This window comes from Apostichopus japonicus, chromosome 15 (assembly GCF_037975245.1).
Source record: "Apostichopus japonicus isolate 1M-3 chromosome 15, ASM3797524v1, whole genome shotgun sequence".
Lineage (NCBI taxonomy): Eukaryota > Metazoa > Echinodermata > Holothuroidea > Aspidochirotida > Stichopodidae > Apostichopus > Apostichopus japonicus.
The window spans coordinates 5,843,321-5,864,580 of record NC_092575.1 but is presented as its reverse complement, the minus strand read 5'-3'; the positions used below and the strand labels follow the sequence as shown (position 1 = coordinate 5,864,580).

Genomic DNA, 21,260 nt, shown 5'->3' with positions numbered 1-21,260 from the left:
CTTCCGGAAAACGAATTGCAAAACGGGGGCTCATTAGAGGCTTTGACAAGGGGATGGAGCATGGGGAAACTTAATTACATGCACAATTGCACTTCGTAGTGGGATATCAAACAGTGTGTCCTGACAGGGAAGGTAAAGTTAAGGGGGTTTGAATTCTCTTGAAGAAGTATTTATGAAGGACATCTAGGGGTGGGTCATCTAATTCTCTGGGGACTCTGAGGAAAGGCCCTGGGGAGAGAGACCATTTCTAGCATAAGTAAAATGTCAAATAGAAATTAAGCGCAGGAGAAGACAATTAACAACCTATGGGAGGGTGAGGGAGGGAGGGGGACATGGCTGGGATTGAATTCAGGAAACAAACATGACACCAGTTGAAAGTCAATTCCGATTAAGTTTTGGTATTAAAGATTTATTGCAGCAGAGCTATGTTAATAATCACAAGCATTTCTGAGAGGCGGAAAAATTTTGAACATTTCTTAAGCACCAAATTATTGATCCTTGTATACAGTTTCTTTTTCTTTGGTAAGCTTTTATCACAAAGTCTCTTTCGATTACCTAATAAACATTTGTCGATTGGATATCAGTAAAACCTTCATTAACTGGATTTTAGCAGGATCCAACATCCATCCATTTGTGATTGTATAATTTCTGGAGCTCTTTATAACTTTGTTTCACATTATACATCATGTTGAAGTGTGAATAGACCATTGAAAGGTAAACAATACGCTTAAGTTTTTACGAAAGTGGATTATCAGAATTTTGTCAGTATCTGAACCAGTCCAGTCCCTCACTGTGTGGTTAGTAACAATGAACATTCACAAAGTCCTATTGTTATAGAACAATGCCTCTCTTTGTACACAGGTTTTGTTTTGTAAACCTTTACATAGTCCTATTGTTCTATATATCCCACTATCCTGACCGAACCAATTTGTTAACACTTGTCCTTAGTCTGACCAATCAAACTTACTGAAATCAAGTTTTAAGATTTCTTGCTACTTTAAAGAGCTCTCAGAATATTATTACAATGAAGGTCAATTATAAACTTGTTAAGAAACTGGAGACTATGCCTTCATTGTTTTGTAGCAAGTAAGTTTGAAAAGATCATTATTCTAACAAATCTGACAATACTGCAAGAACAGAAACAATAATACACCACAGACCAAATCAAACTTTCCTTTCCTTTCTTACACTCATAGTTATACCCAACCCAGTACTCCCACTTTCCATTTTCGATGTCATGGATTTATTTCTTTGGGACAGAACCTGTTAGCTCAGGATGAGTGAAAACCTTCTTTTGTCCCTGTCAATTAGACAATGTACCCTTTTCTGTAACGATTGTACATACCGAAAGAGCGCCACCACATTTGCTAATGTACGACTGGAGTTTGATTTACATGTGTTGTAACCTAACATATGAACTCATCTTGCAGTCATATTGCTAGAAATTGAAACAGTTTCGATGATATGACATCACACAAACTGACATGCATTAAATAACTTGGAATAATTAAAAATTAGTCTGACGAGCTATGCTCTTACATCGACATAAATCCATTCATCTGAGCTGAGTTGTTTGATCGTCACTGTAAGAGTGAAAATGCGTATTAAAACACTTAGTACGTAACGAAAAAGGCAAGAAGTTTCAAGACTTGTTTCGTATGTCATGTGGAAACTCAGTTGCAAAAAAGAACATTACAATGTTATTCTTAGAGTTGAAATATTATACTCAATTTCTTCATAAGAATTGTGTTATTTTTTATATTTTTTATTATTTATTATTAGTATTAGTATTAAGTTATTACTACATATTGTATAAATAAACACAATCGATGTGTCACATATATTTATTTATTTCCGCTCACCGAATGAAACAGGCCCATTCAAGATTTCAACCAGATCCAACAAGCATTATCCATGCTTAGACTATAAGAATATTTCCATCAAGTAGTTGTTGCATATTCAACAAATGAGAAATTTGAAGATTGAAAGTTTGATCGCCAACTACTGGCCAAAGATCAACGAGGTACTTATGTAAATTCTGAGGTGACTTGGTAGAGATAATTTATTAACCACATACCATTAATTACTTACAAACATTTCTGTCTGCTTTGGTTTATTCCACTCATTAAATCATTTTTCGATTATGTAAATTATTTTCGAACAAACGACAAGACGATCAAAACAAACATTTTTCGTACCTTCCTTCAAAACCATTTCACCTTATGGAGACATTGGATTGTCTTAGAAACAAAACCCTTATTCTGTTTTAAAAGTAACAAAAAATATCTTGAGGTTCAAAACCTCGCAGAAAGTTACTTTTGAAAAGTTATTCTCCTAAACATTTGGCGATGATGTTGACCTAGCTGAAGCCAACTAGCCAGTCACACTTTGACACTGCTGTCACAATAGCCAGTCACATCGAGCAGTCACTTCAACTATGTAATTCACCTACAATGGAGAATTGAGAGATCCAATTTGTTAAAAAAAATAACAAAAACTTTAGCAATTGAGGATTATTCCGGAGTAGCTAGAAGCTTGATTCTCGGTGAACTAAGTTAAAGGTCTATGTCATCATGTTCAGATGCTATATTGGTACTGCATGGACCTGTTGGCGGTAATACTCTGAACAGCTACAAAAGCCAAATGCTACGAGATACGTTACAAAAAAATCTCAGCTGCTGGAATCTACGAGTACTCAAATGGAATGGCTGCATTTGAAATATGACTTTTAGAATAACTTTTAACTCATCATGAACTAAACATTTGCTGGCCTATTCATCACAGTATGGATGATATTCTGATGAAAATTAAAAAAAAAAAAGTCAATTAGTAGTTAGTGCATGTACAAGCTATTAGTTAATAGTGTGGTGATATGTGCTTTACCCTGCCAGTCCTTTCGAAATTCATAAAATTCAATTTACTCACTCAACACTTTTACTTTACTACCTACCAACACACATATATTCATTTACCAAACCTATCCTTTTGACAGGACACTCAAGTAGGCTTTACTACATGTCCAGAATTCCACAGAGATGTCCTCTAGTTTCTCTACCTATTGTGAGTGTCCAGGTGAATTAAAACAAAAATTGAAAACTAGTTTTAGGCAGTCCTGAAAAAAAAAAGTCGCAATTAAACACAGGGGGGGTAGCTTTTTTGGCAGTAATTTGTTAATAATCAGGGTCTTTAAAGCATAAATGGCCTTCCAGATGAAACATCCCTGACTATCTTTACGATTCATTCATGGATTAATACCTTACATGTTATCAATATACATGAGGTGATTTTTTTTGTAACATCAAGTGATCACTTGAGAAGGAAATTCCTTACGAACTTCCCCATAATGACTTTGGGGGCAAGAATCATTGATTTTTCGTTGTCGCAAATTGTTCATGACGTATTAGATTTCCCAGATTTAATTTTGATGTAAAATAAGATCACGGGAATTCTTCTAACTTGGAACCAATCTAGCAGTTTCCTTTTATTATTTAGCATGGTACAATACCCCCCTATATGTAACACATTACTTTACAATATATGTACTGATGCTGTCAAATTAGTATGCAACTATATATATCACACTCTGAAAATGAAAAAAAAAGTCCACACTTTTAGGGATAAATTAAACCAACCACTGGTTCATAGAAATAATCATAAAAATATTATCATGAATATAGAAAGAGTAATTGTTACTGTTAGTAATACTGTTATTTGCAAACACCTGATGCAGTCTCCACAGTTCGCAAAACACATTTATTTATAAAACCTGAGCCTATCCTCAGAGGCCAGCACTCTCTAATATGTGGGTCTATGTCTAGAATTTGAAATACCCGTCCCCTTGAAATATCTTTTCTATCAACGGCAAACTCGTATACATACAAGAATGCTGATAACCCATTCCTCTCTAAGCCCCCCCCCCTCCCCCAACCCCTAAATATGAAGATAAAGAATACATTAACAAAATAGCTTTAACCAATTTGACAGCATTTTTGTAAGCAGCAATGACTACTGCCTGTTCAGAGAGCCACTTTTTTGACTTTCTACTGTTTCAAACTCTGCTTTGAGTCCTCAAAACATGGATAGGAGAATCCTTTGGTCACGGTACGTAGTGACTGATAGCAAATTATTTGTCTTATACAGCAGCCTTCCAAAACTCATTCCCCACATGATATCATCCATTTCATTTGAGAAAATGAAACTAGTATTTGGATAATAATATCTTCAAAATAGTAAGCTGCTTCAATTTCAAACTTCTCTTCTAAAAGATTGTGACAAAATGTTTCGCGAAATGGTCGTTGACAAACATGTGTTGGATTGACTTGCAAGCCAAATTAAGCTGATTTGTGTATAATCTTGAAGAAAAATTAATTCTTGGTTAATGGTTAATTTTTCTTATGAGGCCTTTACACTGAGACAGAATCAGAGATAATTCCTTATGTATGCCAAAACATTTGTTTGTCAAGAACTACACTTTATCGATGGTTAAAAAATAAATTTCTTTATAGGTTCAGAAAGACGGGTTTAAATTAGAGAAATCATCCACTTTTTATCATGACCACAATGAATTGAAAAGAACACATTTCCCTATTAGTGGCTTTATGAGCAAATTAGTGAAACAACAAGTTCCCTAAGGTTTGAAAACAAGAAGAGTAAAAAAAAAATATATATATCTGGCACCAGAGCCAATACAAATAATCAAACGATTAGATTTTATGAGATTCCTAAGACGTTAATCCCACATTTGGATTTGACATGAAATGAGAAGTCGCATGACATTGGATACACAAATAACCATGGTAACACATAGTATAACATCAGTATTCCATTTTCTCCAATTTTGGAAGCAATTGATAGATAACTTATTATTTATGCGAGAGGTATCTTTGGAAAGAGGAAATAAAAATCAATGTCAGGAAACCCAAAAAAATTAATAATAACTATAAAATAGAAGAAAAAGAAAAAAAAAGGGGATAGTACTTCCGTGGTCTCAATGTGAGATTTATGAGGATTTTTCTGGCCAGGCCTTGTTCAGAATTTTGACTATTTCGTCGTAGATGACAAATACTATGGCAACGTCCAGACAGACTCTCGACAGCCTCGGTACGGTCCCTTTATAGAATCTGGGGAAGAAGAAAAAAAAGAGCGAAATTAAATTTTAAAAACTCAACTCTTTTTTAAATAATTACCAAAAAAATGCCACCAAAAAGTTAAATAATGTGACTACGTGAAAATTTCCATCGGGATAGGAAAACATATTTGCATGGTTTGAATCTGAGTTATTCAAAGAAATACAGGAGAGTAGAGAGGTTTGATCATTCCCAATCAGCTCCCATCCATTTCTTTGAAATATATTGAAAATTTCCTGGTGGAACGTCAATTCCCGAAGGATCTTTATTTACTCCCACTTCCGTCCTAACCTGCTGTTCTAAATGAGACCTAACAACGAAACCACTTTCTGCTTTTGAAATCCCATCACTTGGCTCGTTAATATGCCCACAAGAGCGTGTTTCTCAAATTCTGGCTTAACGATATATCTTAATGACAGAGTATTCTTCGATTCTAAACGGTTATCTCACTTTGGTCCGTTTTGGCACACTTCTCTTTCCCATTCCATTTGCAAGCTTGCCAATTGTCCAAGCCCAATTCACATTAAGATGAAAGATAGGCTGGTATCTTGTGGAAGCCACTTTACAATGACACAACCTCGTCAACACATACAAACAAACATGCAAGCAGACGAACACACAGGAATGAATTGATCATCCCAAAATTGGCCCGCTTAACAATAAAGAAAAGTAGAAAACCCGTTTCAAATCGTAAACCCATTTCCTGTGCTAAACTTTGAAGTGCCTGCCCTTAAACAGACTTACAAAATAAATCTTAAAATAGTCAGATAAATCATGGCAAACATGCAGGTACGAGGTACTTGTCATCCATTCAATAACCATCTTGATTGGCTCTCACTTAAAACAGTGCCAACTACAAAGGATCACAGCCTTTACAGTCAGCCTTTATTGCAAGCAGCCTCTACCCTGCTTCCCTTACATTCTATACAAAACCAAGCTGCAAAATTGATTCTGTGCAGAAGAAAATATGACAGTGCCAGGGACTGTCTTTTCACTTTACATTGGCTCCCCATTGAGCAACGCATTACATTCAAGGTTCTTTGTTGATTTATAAATGTATTAGTAAACAGGCCCCCGATTATTTGTGTAAGATGTTTACTAAGCGTGTTTCGTCATACCAAATAGGAAGTATATCTGCTACTACTTTAAACATTCCTGCCACCCGCACAAAACAGTTTGGCAACCACATATTTTCTGTAACTGGGGCCAGGCTGTGGAACGACTTGATATTCCGGGTGTCATGTGATCTTCGAAGTAACCAAAGCTGTCTTCCTTATCTTAGCTAATGAAGCAGCTGCAGCAGGAATAGACTTTCAGAAAAGAGCTTGAAGATTAAGATAGCTTTGGTTACTTCATAGATCACATGAGACCCGGAAATATTGACGTTTTATCCGGGTATAAACCAAGCGAGGGCTAACCAGATTGAACGTGTAATGTCGATAGACAGAGTCAATTGGTTTCAGTCACTTTTCCAAGTACTGCCTTGAAGATTTCTACTACTGTCAATTGGTTTCAGTCACTTTTCCAAGTACTGCCTTGTAAATGTCATGTAAAAACAAATGACATGACTGTCATGTAAAAACAAATGACATGACTTTTGAAAACCCTCACAGAATTTCACAGCTAGAGTGATGAATAGACATTTTCCATAAAATAAAGTACTGAAGTTTTACCATGACAACATGAGAAGATGTTTACTTACGCTTTGGCTCCTTCGTATTTCCATATCTTGACGATACAGTCCATGGTGTTCTTGTATTTGCTAGCTTCTAGTCCCTGTAGTAAGAAACATATGGCACAGAGATTAGCCAGTGCTTGGAGAGGAAATTGGGGGCATACCGTATAATAAACACCGGTTCAAACGGGAGGGGAAATGTGTCTTCATTTAACCTGATGTTTCAGTTACGGGTGATAGATTCACAAGGCTCTTTTTCTTTAATTACAAATACATTTATGAATTGTCAAGATCCAGATTACAAATGAAGAATGCTACCACAAGGTTTGTAATGACCGACAGTGCGAAAAATAACAATTCCAAAACCATGTTTTTTTCCCCGACGGAAGTAACAGGTTTTCTTCCACTAAAATTTAATGAAACTCAAGTAAGTGGGAAATTACTGTTTAAGTTTAAACACAATTATGTTGTGTACTGACTAATTTATGTAAAATCCAAGAACTATAAAACAAAACTGAGCCATACTGTAGGTTAACCAGAGCACAGATAAAATTGTCAATAAATTAGCTAATAAACCACAATAAGTCTCAGAGCCAAGAGATAATCTTCATTCTAAAACAAACATGGATTTTTCAAATGTATTTATCTCCATACGACTTGGATTAGTTCGCTGCAGTCATTGTAGGTTCTTAGACCCTATTTGATTTTCCCTTGTTTCCAGATACATAAGTAGTTTCTTCCGGTTTCTTCAGGAAGGAACTAGTTATTTCCAGTTTCTTCCATTCTTCCAAAAGAAACAGCGATCTTCCACTTTGCAGTGTTTCCCATACAAATTTGACAAAATAATAGTTTGTTGAAATTTAATCTTCCAACCATTTGGTATATTGCCAATATCAAATATATATATATATATATATATATGTATAGATATATCAAATATATATATATATATATATATATATATATATGTATAGATATATATATATAGATATATCTATATCTATATATTTTCATCAAGTAAATCAACACATCTAAGTTCTAATTACCTGCATCCTGGTCTTAACCACATCCAGGGGTGTGTTTCCAAACACACTACAGGCTCCAGCAAATCCACCAAACAGAGCTGTAATCAGAGGGTTGATGTATTTGTTTGGATCGCCGCCACGATACCACTCGCGTAACGAGTCCATCACAAAGAATCGGATCGCTTGGTTACTTCCCTGTTTCATGATGGTGGCTGTGAGACCCTGATACGTACCTCGCAGACCTAGTCAAAGAGAAAAAACGAGAGCGTGTTATAGTTTGGTGTTCGGGGATGGAATATGAAACAGTGTGGTAGTATGTGACGAGCATACAGAAGAAGGGAAAGGGTGTTGGCTATGGTGGATGGCATAATGAAATATATAGGGATTACACAGGCTGTTCGCACATTATCAGGGAAAGGTTGTGTGTGTGAGGGTGGGGGAAGGGGGGGAGGAGGTTGTGGTCATGTCATGTACTAAGAAAAAAGTTTGTTGTTGGGTTTACCCCACCACCAAGAACTGGTGGTTTAATCTCAGTCCCTGCTGGATGTGGTATCGTTGCGATTTTACTTCATTATTCAACATCTACTGAACTAAGCACTCTCATATATGGGATATTAATATGAGACATATCAATAACTCGATTGACATCGACTTAAATAGAACACTGCGTGGAATACGTACACAACACTTTGAACCACAGCGCAAACATTTTCGACGGCTATCTTTAGAGACGAGGCAGTTGTGGTCGGCTTCATGTGTACAGTGCTTATCTCCTTGTTTTTCTTCAGGTCTATTTATACTGTGCAAATAAGCCGGTATGATGTGGTATGCTTAAAACTCTGCATGGTTATTTATGAACATGCAATTTAGTATGGATGCATACAAAAGGCTTTTTTAATAGCTTTTAATAATACAATATGACTCAAGAATCAGATTGTCAATCAACCATCAATCTTTGTTTTAAACAGGTCCTTATTGTTATTCAGATAATAAATGGTTATATCATTTTAAGCACACGGTATCATGCATATCTATCTATATATATCTCTTTATATCTGCTTGATGTTTGAGTCATCTTAACAGGTTCTTAGGTGATAAAGATCTCCCTTTAATAACATACATCTTCCTTTAGCTTTTAGCTAATTGAAAACATGCCACAAGTGTGTACCTACTTACAAACATACATACATACACACATACAAATACCCATACAAGCTTACAGACACACACATGCAAACTTGCTTGCTATTATATTAGCTACAACCTATTTCCTTTTATTCTAACCCTTTGTCTGGACAACCGTTGACTATTGTTCTCTATTGTTGGACAACTGGTGACAGAAATTTTCTTTTGTCCCATGACACCAGTTATGAGGCCTAGACATGTACAAACATACATGCATGTGTGCGTGAACATACACACACATATATGTACACACATGCACATATACATATTTCAATCATACATACACATAAACAAACATAAATATATATGTATGCACATACTAACATATATACAGTTTAAAATGCAGATGTACCCATTATAAGAACTTACAGAAACATATAGACAGGAAACTTATTTAATTGTTGCCAGCTCTCATATTTTGTGGCTGGTTCAGACTTTTGTTAACACACAGTTCCCTATACACATCTGGTAACGAAGAGTACCAGTAACCAACACTTAAAGGAATGGGCTGTTATGCTGACTGAATATGGAGTCAAACATACCTTACAAAGGACTCCCAACACAGCCAGCTGGATTTTTAATTGTAGTAACTAATTACTCTCTGCTAAATTTGTGGCTCATTTAAGTTTTTTTTTTATTCTGGGATGCTTCCGCATATGTCACCCAGTAACTTTAATAAGTGTTTATGCTGGTAGACAAACCAGCTTCAGCGTTAGTTGGTAACTGTGTAGTTAAATGAGTTAAACATTTCCTATAGCTCTATATACTATGACACACTAACATTAAAATAACTGCATGCTAGTAAAGAGATCAAAATGCTGTTTCCTGTTGAGATGGTATCTTTCTATTGTTATGTGGGATGGGGGAAAGGGGTAGGGGGGGGGAGACAGGGTTCTTGACCAAAGAGTGAAAAGAGGCCCTCTTCTGTCTAATTTTGCCTAAAAGTTTCCAATAGAAAAGTATAAAAGTACTCCCTAGGCTGACATGCTATAAAGTTTAACCTGAAACAGACTTGTGTGTTGCAGTATAAAACGAAACTGCCAGCTAAAAAAATTGAAACATTCCAACAAGGAAGGCAGCTTGTGAACCAAGTGTGTATTGATTTATATGAGACATAATGTGAAACATTATTATGACATATAATTTATGATGCATAACCACAGGACAACTAAAAATCCTTTGATAACTCTCAAATGGTTTATGTCCTCTGCCAGTAGCATATATGATATAGTGTACTAATGGTAGTTGATGATGGTTTTCAATCATTCCTTGACACAAACAAAACAAATTTCCTTTGCTTAAAGTTGAAGCTGCAAATATGAAGCACATGTACAAGAACAATGTAATTTGGGGAATCTTTTTAAAACTTAAAAAAATACGTGGAACCATACCTTGTTCTTTCACAATTTCTCTGATACCGTGCGAAAATCCCTTAAACTTTGGGTTCTTGGACGTTTGGTCGTTGATAAATTTCACTTTGACCGTCTCCATGGGTGTGACTGCCAGGATGGCCTCGCTGACACCAGCGCCTAAACCACAAAATAGACTCCCCGTTTTACTTAGGGTACCGTTATGCCTGTCTCGCCATTGGTTCTTAAAGTATTCGTTGGCCCCAAATCTAAGGAAAACAAGAATTTTTTTTTACATGATTTTGACATTCGTGAGTTACTGCAATGTGGAAAACAGAAGGAGATGAAGAAGAAAATACTTTGGGAAGAACTAAAATTTGGGCAGTCACAAACTTCCCACTTTCAAGGAATACTGTAATGAAAGGGTCTACCCCTTTAATTGATATATATGTCGTTAACTTCTGCCGATCACTGGTACATTTTTTGATGGTACAAATAGTATCGGAACGAAAACAAAATGAACGATGCAGTGCTAAAGCAACATAAATGGAGATTTCAGCAAGATTACAAAAAGCTTTGACATTTGTTTCGAAATGTAACAGACTTTCTCAAGATTATAATGAAGTGACATTGTTGAAAGTAATCATATTTTTATTTTCTATGTATCTATCTATTTTCTATTCATATTTCATTCTAATTTACGAAGTTTATTGTTGGTGGAAGTAGTCTCCTCTCTCAACCAAGAAAGGAAAAAAATTGGTAATCTTTTATTATAGATACAGCGTAAAAGGCATGGATTTGTATTTCTCTACATACTGCCGTACCTCACTGCAGCCTTTGGAATTGATCCATGTAACAAGGGACTGAGACCCCTATATAGTCCCTGTACGCCATGGTCTTGGACTGTTAGTTTTACACAGTGTACAGGTCCCTTGTAAACTGTAGTCCTTTATTACAGATACAGCGATAAAGACATGGATTTGTAATTATCTACATACTGCCGTACAGTACCTCACTGCAGCCTTTGGAACTGATCATATAACAAGGGACTGAGACCCCTATACAGTCCCTGTACGCCATGGTCTTTGACTGTTAGTTTTACACAGTGTATAGGTCCCTTGTAAACTGTAATCTTTTATTACAGATACAGCTATAAAGGCATGAATTAGTATTTCTCTACATACTGCCGTACCTCACTGCAGCCTTTGGAATTGATCCATATAATAAGGGACTGAGACCCCTATATAGTCCCCGTACGCCATGGTCTTGAACTGTTAGTTTTACACAGTGTATAGGTCCCTTGTATATCGGTTTGGCCGATCTTTCGTCAAGCTGTAGTTGTGTCTTCACATACTCTGTCGGAAATGTGATGCAAATTTCGATGCCTCCCGCGATGCCACCTGAGAAGCAAAGTAAAAGAGAAAGGCAGTTGTTAGAAAAACTATCGACTTTTAGAACCGTCTGTAAATAGGTATAAGATGGATGCACCGAGTGCAGGCGAGTAGCGATGGGGTGGGGGGGTAGTCGAAAGGGGCAAACGCCCCCCCTTGAGCAATTATTTGTTAAATGTTTTTATGATATTGCTAGTAATTTCAAAATAGAAAATGCTTAGATGCAACTTACAAGGCCTGGGAAGTGCCATTTCCAGCGATCTGGAAGGCATTTTCGGCCAAAATTTTCTTGTACGCTTCGCGCCAACTCATAGTGGTGCTACGCTTAGATAGTTTCCAGTGCCGAATCTACGGCTCAAACAGTTTGCCTACAGGTTCGCCCCTCCCTTGGCAAATTCCTCGCTACGCACCAGACCGAGTTATGGTGAATTTGAAGAAATTAATTTTCATCACCTTTTCAACTTTGTTATTAATTTTCTTTTAGTCAGTTAAATTTTTGTTGATTTGGTTAGAAATCGAGTATTAAAAGCAAAATAAAGGAGGTGAATGATGATGCAATTTTTAGTTTGGTTGTTATTTGTGTGACATTGACCCAAAGGCCAATTAATCAATTTCTTCTACAGATCGTTAGCCCTCGGTCTGAACAAGAGATCGAGATGTTACAACTATTTGGCCAACTCCTCACCGCTTCACCGAATCCGGCAAATTTTGCGCCGGACAAATGAAACGTTTCCCACTTTTTTTCTTTCATTGGCAAATCACTCAAGCTTGCCTAACGTCCTTTGCTAATTACAAATTCCAGGTGTATGTTTGATCGACAAATACAGACACAGACTGAACTGTTTCCAGCGCCTTATCTCTCGGCTTGTGATACCAGAGGAGTGTGGCAGATAACGCACTCAATTCAATGGCTTGTGCTGGAGGTCCTCTCTGGTGTCTATGACTAAGTCTTGCCTAGAACTCCTAGGAAAGTCAAGGTTCCACCAATACAAACAAATTTATGTAATGATGTTTAGCTACAATATATTCAAGTTCAATTGAAATTTTTAGTTGTTAACACATATCAAGCTACAGTACTTTACACTATAAGTCACTGGACACCCCCACCCCCCCCCCACTATGACTATGACTAAGTATTGCCTAGTTTTGCTTAGAACTCCTAGGAAAGTCAGGGTTCCTCCAGTACAAACAAATTTATGGAATGATGTTTAGCTATAATATTAAAGTTCAATTGAAATTTTTAGTTGTTTACACATATCAAGCTACAATACTTTACACTACAAGTCACTGGACATTCCCCCCACCCACACCCCCCAGTCCCCTTCTGTAAGCTCTCTACTCTGTATGATACCTCCTGCTGGCCTTCTCATATATCAATTAAAATATCAAAACATCTTTTCTTGCCATGCCTGACAAATCTTATCCAGCCGATCAATGTTACAGTAGGGTTGCACTGGCAAAATATGTGTAAATTAAGCGGTACACGGATCTATATACAGAACTGGACTTTGAACTGTACATGAGGTATAGAACTGTACACAGTACAATATGTATATGCTTGATTTGACCTTTCAAATACCTTGTGTTGAATAACAAACTGCATATATGTTATAACAGGGAAAATAAATTCAGAAATTTTTCAGTAGCAGGTAAATATTGTCTCCTTTGAACTAATTTGACTTCCCATGTACAAAACTAATATACCTCTTTCAACCAGCAATTTTGACTACTTTGCTCAAAACTTTTCACAATGTGATACTGGATAGATTAGTCCCTGGATAACAACACAGACAGGAACTGCTCAATTTTGTTCGTCGTACCGGTATATGGACATCATCGGAAAACTGGCTGGTCGATTATAAACAACAAGTTTGTCATCAGCTTATCAGATATATCTTATCATTGCATCATACGATCCTATTACAGTAATATGAATCTATCATATTAAATCAATACGCCTGGGATGCTACCAGCCAATGTGCCCCCCTAACAGGGACGTTTGCACTGATGGCATTTTAGAATCTTGTACTGTATGCATCACACACGCATAATGTAATTCATACAGCATATAAGTGATCATAAGCACAGAAACCTCAACACTCAGTACACTGTCATGTACCCAGAAACACATTCACTAGCTAGGGCATGTATGATCTGATAAATTATATGAAAATAACTCCGGGCAGAGTTTGGATCCAACATAATGAGACTCTCTTCATTTGAATCAGAAATGCAGTAACTGCATGATCATGAAGATAATTTTTTTCTGTCGATTCAGACATAGAGTATACTGTAGGCAAGCAGTTGCCTCGAATGAGGCCCCATAGATAAGGTTAAAGTCATTTTATATCCTTCCCTGGTGACATCCATCTCATCAAATTAAGGGGGGAAACTTGTTATCTCCTGAGACTGCTAAATAAGATATAGCTGGTTGCCATGGCAATATGAAGTGAGTTTAATAAAAAGGAGCCACTTGACTTCTCAATAATAACTACAGGTGGAAGTATTTTAAATACAGCTCCATGCAAGTGTAGTTTAACTGTACAATTATTGGAAAATGTATGGAAAATCTGGAAACTTGTTGACTTATTCTACATTATTGTACATATTTATGCAAGATGCAACAGAAAAAATAAAATGCCTACTATAAGAGGTTCAAAATACCTTGTGCAATTGGTAATTGTGCTGGAATCTATAGTTTATACAACTTAGCCTAAGCATACAGTAGTTGAAAACTTGGACTGAAAATTAATTAATGCACATGATCAATGCAATACTCTTACAAGTGGTACTAAGATGGTCTAAACCCAGGCAATACTGGATATTAATGGTATGTAGGTTGGGTGGAGGACTAGAGGGATGGGGAGGGGGGGGGGGGGGTTGATACCTCTAAGCACTAAGGTAAAATAATGCCATGACAAATCAAAGGTACATGCACTGTAAAACCCTATGTGTGCTTGAGGCAATCTGAAAGGTAAGAAAATAAGAAAAGTTGGGTAGTAGGTATCACATGACCCAATGGTAAAGCCTTATGTCTGATCGAAATCTTTAAACCTTGCAGCAACATGTTGGCAACACTCTAGTAAGGATTTCCTTGTAAAGGTTCTGTGATACCTTCAGCAAATGTTAGATCAGAAGAAATCAGGGGTTCATCTCTCTTTTGGCTAAAGGTCAGTTTATCATGCTTTTGGACTACATAGAAGAAACATCTATAGGCCTTCCATGTAAGTGTAAGTTTATTTGGTAGAATACTATTTCCTCAAACTTCATATTCTGAAAAAAAGTTTGACCACAATTAAGTGACTGAAAATTATTTCCTAAAACTTCATATTCTGAAGAGAAAAAAAATTGTTCAAATGTTACAACATTTTGACCACAAATTAAGTGACTGAAAATTTAGTCATCAGAATATGAGCTAACAAAGTATGTACATGCTAGGGAATAATTGATCTGGTATTACATCACATCACTTCAAAACTCCTACAAAACATTTGAGTACTTTCCCCAGCAGTGCATTGTAAATAAAAACACTGAATCACACCTTCACACAGTTAAATAAAATCTACAGTACATATTTAGAGGACATACACACAGTACATGCATTAGAAGGTTCAATTTATTCTTCTTTCAACTAACAATCCCAGTATATTTTCCTGGCTGTCTAGCCAGCCTGCTTTACGCAAACAGTTACCTGTGCAATGTCACCTCAATGTGTATAGGAAATCTCCATTGACATTCTCCCTACACTACAAGTCAGTTTAAGGTCAGGCAGAACAAATGTATTCAACACAGCCTAGGTTTCCCTTGAAACCGCAAGAAAAGGTGTGCTCACAATGGAGCAATCTGATTGGTTGTTAATACAGACACACCTCCTAGTGTAATCAGCTGATGGGGTCACTTTGAAAGCTTACAATAGACTATTGAATGATGCAATGTATTGACTGTGCAGTGTGCTGTAATTGCCACATGAAAGCATTCATAGCACACAGTGTGTTACTTCACAGACATTGTGTGTTTCACAGTGATGTTTACGACAATATGTACAACTGAGTAGAATGTGTGTGAGTGTCTGTAAAACAGAAATATCTCATTTGAAATTTATGTATTTTCCAATGCAATGTGACACTTATATCCAATGGCAGTATATATATTTCATTAAGCTTGGCTAGTAAAATCTGGGTAATATGTGATAAAATTGGCCAGCCAAAATTGTAAAGTAATGTATTTGTAACCTGAAGCAGAGTAATAATTGCTCTCTCCTATTCAAAGTAAAAACCTATAGTACCTTCCAGCCAATCGTGTTTGGAATACTGGATTTAAAGTGCTTACAGTGACTTTCCAAATTTATGATCTGTTCTGAACTGTTCTTGAAGTTAATTTACTGGTAACAGTAGCTGTGACTTATCATACCTATTTTTACAAAAATTTGTCTTCTGCCCTTTTTTCTCCACACCTTTCTGTCTTTGTCCTTCTTCAGTTTATTCCCTACCCCCTTCCCTTAGTCCTCTCTTTGTCCCTCCACTGTTTATCTTCTACCTCTCCTCTACCCCTATTGGTTTCTTGCTTTCTTCTCTCCATCCCTTGTCTACTAATTCCCTTACATCAATCTCTTTGTGTTCACCATGCTCATTAACCTGTCTGTATTCTGTGTGTGTTTTTGTACCTTCTGTTGCTGCTACTTGTCATTTAGCCTCTGAAGAAGATCCTGCTATGATTGTAACGTCAGGCCAAATTACTTTTACACAGGCTCTCTAGTGGATAAGCAGTTTGCTAACAGTTTTGTATAATTTCGCAAAATCTATCGAAACGAACACCTTCAATCCACTTGAATCACTTACATACATGTACAGTGTCAGTATATAAACTATGTTTTTCCCATGACAGAAAAAAAACCTGGACTAAACACATTCACATTGGTGTCAACATTGTGGGTGCCAACATTGTGAAACCCCACAATAAGACTATTTGTTGCAGGTCTATTCTGCAGACTACAGATATCCTTCTGGTACTTGAAACAAGAGTATAATGGTACACTGGATTTACTGTAATTTCACTTTCACTCATGGGATTTAACAAAGTGACTTCAGCAAAAAGAATTTTGATGGTACAAAAATACTGGCCAGAATCATTTTTGTTAGTATACCAATGTTGTTTACGAAACGTCCTAACAAAACTAGTACTCGTATAAGAATACCTCATATTTTCGTGTAAAGGTGAAAGCATCAAAAGGAATGCTTTGTTTTATGTATATTGCAAGGTCTTAAAACAATGTACTTGCATAATGATCTAATTAAATTATATGATCTACCAAGTTGTGGGTTCTCTATATTATGAGCAGTATAACAGCTGGCTATTGAAATCTAAGTATTGTTTGTTTAATAACAAACCATATATCAGTTACACATTTTACCACACTGCAAAAATTGATTTTGTGCAAAGAATGCTTCTACAGTACGAGAGCATGAAGCAGGGTGGGTAAATATCAGCGAGAAGGGGTAGGAAGCAGTAGTTAATAACCTAATTTGCAAGGGAAAAAAACTTCTGGTACTATTAGGGAGCTGAGATATTTTACATTCAGGAGGGCTCTCTTTTAATGAAGTGAATGTTAAACCGAGTTTTACTGTGATTTCCATAATCTTTCCATCATTTCTTATTAGCTTACTTTTAACCTTAAAACCTCTTTATACCAAGCTAGACAAAATCTGCACAGTCACAACTGTACTATACGATATTGAACTTTTTCTGACATTGCAAGTGTAACCGGGTCACCAAGAATTCCTTCGGTAACAAAGGTTTGAAGTAACAAAGGTTTGACGTCACCAACAAGAAATCTTTGCAAATTTTACAATAGACCAACTGTAGATCATACGGTTTCACAATAGGGTTTACTACTTACACAGGAAGAAAAGAAGTCCAAGAAAACTGATTATTAATGGACTTCAGGATACGAATGCCATGACTTGAAATTTACCCAAGGATCGGAAAACCATGAAACAGAAGGCAATGAAAGGCAACAATGGTTTTTCAAGCTAACAAATCTGCACATCATGAGGAGAGCATATTTATTTTTAATTCTGTTGAATCATTCTTCCTGTTGCTTTATAAGACGAGAATAATTTATCCGGTATAGCATCGCATCGCAAAATGCTATGTTAAATGGTCACATTGTTGTACAAGTCCAATGACGTATTCATAGCAGGTTTTGTACACAGGAACTATAGTAATTTTACGGGACAAAGCTCAAAGCCTTCAAAACTGCAACACAAAATTTGAACACTTAAATTATTCCCCCTGGCTGGCCTACTGTACTGTGTAAACTGTAACTATGCATCTTTAGAACTAATTAGCATATATATGGGGAGTTGTGTCAAGGACTAAAGCACTGTACGTGTTATGTATACCGGGCCTAAGATTTTTTTGCAAGTTTAGTCACTTGCTAATAAATGCTAGTGCATGAAAAAAAATAAATATTCAATCACAATTCCCTCTTGCATTTTCCTTGAATTGATACCAAAACAGCATTACTTTTGCACTGTCAGCAAAAAAACAAGTACATTTCTTTTTTACTAGTTAGCAAACCACCAGTAAATAGCCAAGATATATTGAGGCATGTATCCCCACACTTAAGTATACCATGTATTATAGATGCCATCACAAAAAGTTCAAACATGGCAAGTGGTCATGTCAAAAGTCACATACTGTACAGTATCTCAGGGTAGCAAAGCATTACTTTTAACTAGGCTATACAGTGGTAGTCTAGTACAGTAATGCCAGTTAAGATACAACAGAGCTGTGGCCAAGTTTGAAATTGTAGAGCTGCCATATGAAATTAATAAAATCATTTCAATCATAAAATCATATCAGAAAAAATCATAATATAATATAATCATAAAAAATTAATCATAAAAAAATTATCATAAAAAATCATAATCATAAAATCATAAATCATTTCAAAGTTGACATCTAGGCTAGCTTTTCAATCGTTTTCTAGTTATCTGAAAATGACTAAGTTTGTGGCAGACAACAAAAGTCACTCAAGGGACAAGGTTGCATTTTTATGTCATAAACATACAGTACTGTACATTGTGCAGTAACATTATTTAAGACATAAATACCTTCCACAGTTCCATTCAACCTTCTCCTAGTTGGACAGGAATCAATTACGGTGTTCAGAAAACTATAGACAAAAATTTTGACTGTCATATACGGATTGCCTGCAAACTGTCTTAATTTCTTCTGGAATCCCTAAACTATGCACATTGCACATATGTCAATATCTGTCTGAGGAAACAATGAACTCATATACCTAACAAACCACATGTTTTTCTTAAACTGCATACTTTGCACAGAAGATTAATTGCAATCAATATTTTATTGGCAACAACTGGACAATACATAACACAACTAGTTAGACTGCATTTCACAACAATTCACTAGTTAAATACACTGAAAATCACCTCCAATTTGATACATTCAAATTAGTGTAATATTATTACAATTCCGACAGTATGAATTCATTTTTTAATTTGTAAAGGGTGAAAGGCCAAAATATATAGCCTCTGCAGTTAAGAACAATGAAAACAATTCCCTGATTCTTACATGTAGGTTATGATTTAATGTTGATGCTTGAAAACAAAATCGAGTTGATGTTCGACAGGTAAACATCAATCGTGTCCACATTTCTAAACACAACAAACTAACAGTACAGGCCTACCTTGGAAATATTATGTACACTGCTAACAAAACCAGCTGCTTTCAGCAAATGATGCAATTTAGAGAACATTTAGATAGTCAAATGATCAAATCCTATAATACGGAACGCTTCAGTTTACCAACCGACCGTTACTATTCTGGATCTTCTCATAGTCTCCTTAAATAATGTGGTAACAAACTTGATGTAGAACTTCCTCTATATTGTATGCTACACAATATAATAATAGCATCAAGAATATGAGAAGGCTTTTTCCATACATACCAGCCATAATGGCTTTGAGAGGGTTCGTTGGTTTTCCACCAGTTCTTGGAGCTGAAGCAGCCATTACAAGTGATGGACGATGATTGTGAAATGGAATCGTAGAGAGAGCAGTGGTTGCCCTAGGATGATCTGGTATTGAACTCATTTTGTCTATTCTAAATAAAAGAAAATTACATGAAAAGTCAAGGAAAGCAATACTTCTTTAAGTGTGGTGGCATTGGGGGGGGGGGGGGGGTGGGAGAGATTGTTAAGAACAAGGTATGCAACATCAGTGTATAAATTCATGATAAGTTCAAAGTTTATACATTGTTCACATGTATGCATAAAGATTTTTCTTTGTCATGCAGCTCACAACAGCTGAAAGCCGACCATATACCACCTGGCCCTAGTAGTTAAGAATTCACAACATTTGCAGGGTGTTAAGAATTTAAGGGTGCTTTACATGTAAGTACAAAGTTTATACCATGTGGTTATTCCAATCATAGTAAGGTTAAGGATCTGAACAAGTGAATAACCTGTTAGCATTTCAGTCAGGTCCAGTAACTTATAGTATGCCTAAATGTGATATTCTGACAGTTTACCTCCCTTAAATGTAGAGGTACATGAAAAATCTGGGGTTTACAATGACTTTTTCTTATCATAGCTTAACTTAGTAAACTGGGCACCTTAACAACTGATCAATACCGATGTGCACTCAGCTGAATCAAGGTATTTTGTCATTACTTGTCCTACAAAACTTAAAGCCTAGGCAAAGCTACGTGAGTCTACAGTAGCCTACTTACGGATTTTGCACCCACCTGTGGGAATAGGCATGCCAACTTAGCCTTTCACTTTCAGCTGTGTTGCACCATTTAGCCTACTACTGTACCAGGCCTAGGTTACAATCACCAGACCTGGCCTTGCAAAAAGAAATAACTACCATTTTAACTTTTAGGGACTCACGTTAGGCATAATTTAGACTTACCGTTGAATATTAGTCAAGGCGAGGTGCGTAAATTCACAGATCTACCGATGTTAAAAAAAATCCCTTGTAGTTTCTGTTACTTGTCATTCAGCCTCTGAAGAACTGAGATCCTGCTACTGCTAGGATCAATACGTCGGGCCAACTTACGTTAAGTCTTACACGTTGTTAAATATTACTAGCAAAAACGTTACTTACTTATTCAGACCTATATCTGTGTCCACTGTTGTACGTTGCAGAGTTCACTATTTACTTAATTTGATACGGTCTGTCGTGTTTTTTAAAACTGCACACAAGTTTAACTATGTAATTCAGGCACAGATGAAAATAACATTTCGTTACAGGCTCTAAACGTTTCGTGCGGTATCGTTAAGCAGAATGGAAGACTGGTGTAACGTACGCGGTGTATGTACGTACACATTCGATCTCAGCTGTTAAAACAAGCCCTTCCCACTTTTTGCAAGGAGTCGGTCAAAGGTCACGGCAGCTTCCACTTTTATTGGAAGAGCATCTCACTCTATATCGCAGACAATAAATAAGACACTTTCAAATTCGTATACAGAATAAATTTTT

At 36.3% G+C, this 21,260-nt stretch overlaps 1 protein-coding gene across 3 annotated transcripts; it reads right to left on the bottom strand.

Moving 5' to 3' along the window:
* Positions 1 to 388: 388 nt before the first annotated feature.
* LOC139981333 (tricarboxylate transport protein B, mitochondrial-like) lies at positions 389 to 21,091 on the bottom strand. 3 transcript variants are annotated; one of them, XM_071993670.1, is made up of 7 exons: positions 20,886 to 21,091; positions 19,727 to 19,876; positions 11,553 to 11,760; positions 10,403 to 10,629; positions 7,848 to 8,068; positions 6,829 to 6,902; positions 389 to 5,120 (listed from the first exon to the last, which is right to left on the bottom strand). In XM_071993670.1, exons 2-7 carry the CDS (start codon positions 19,869 to 19,871, stop codon positions 5,000 to 5,002), a joined length of 996 nt encoding a protein of 331 aa, XP_071849771.1. In that variant the 5' UTR covers positions 19,872 to 19,876; positions 20,886 to 21,091; the 3' UTR covers positions 389 to 4,999. The 3 variants fall into 3 exon arrangements, with proteins under 3 accessions (XP_071849771.1, XP_071849769.1, XP_071849770.1); XM_071993668.1 differs by having other exon boundaries at positions 19,727 to 19,881; positions 20,886 to 21,090; XM_071993669.1 differs by lacking the exon at positions 20,886 to 21,091 and adding an exon at positions 20,691 to 20,840 and having other exon boundaries at positions 19,727 to 19,881.
* Between the last annotated feature and the right edge of the window lie 169 nt (positions 21,092 to 21,260).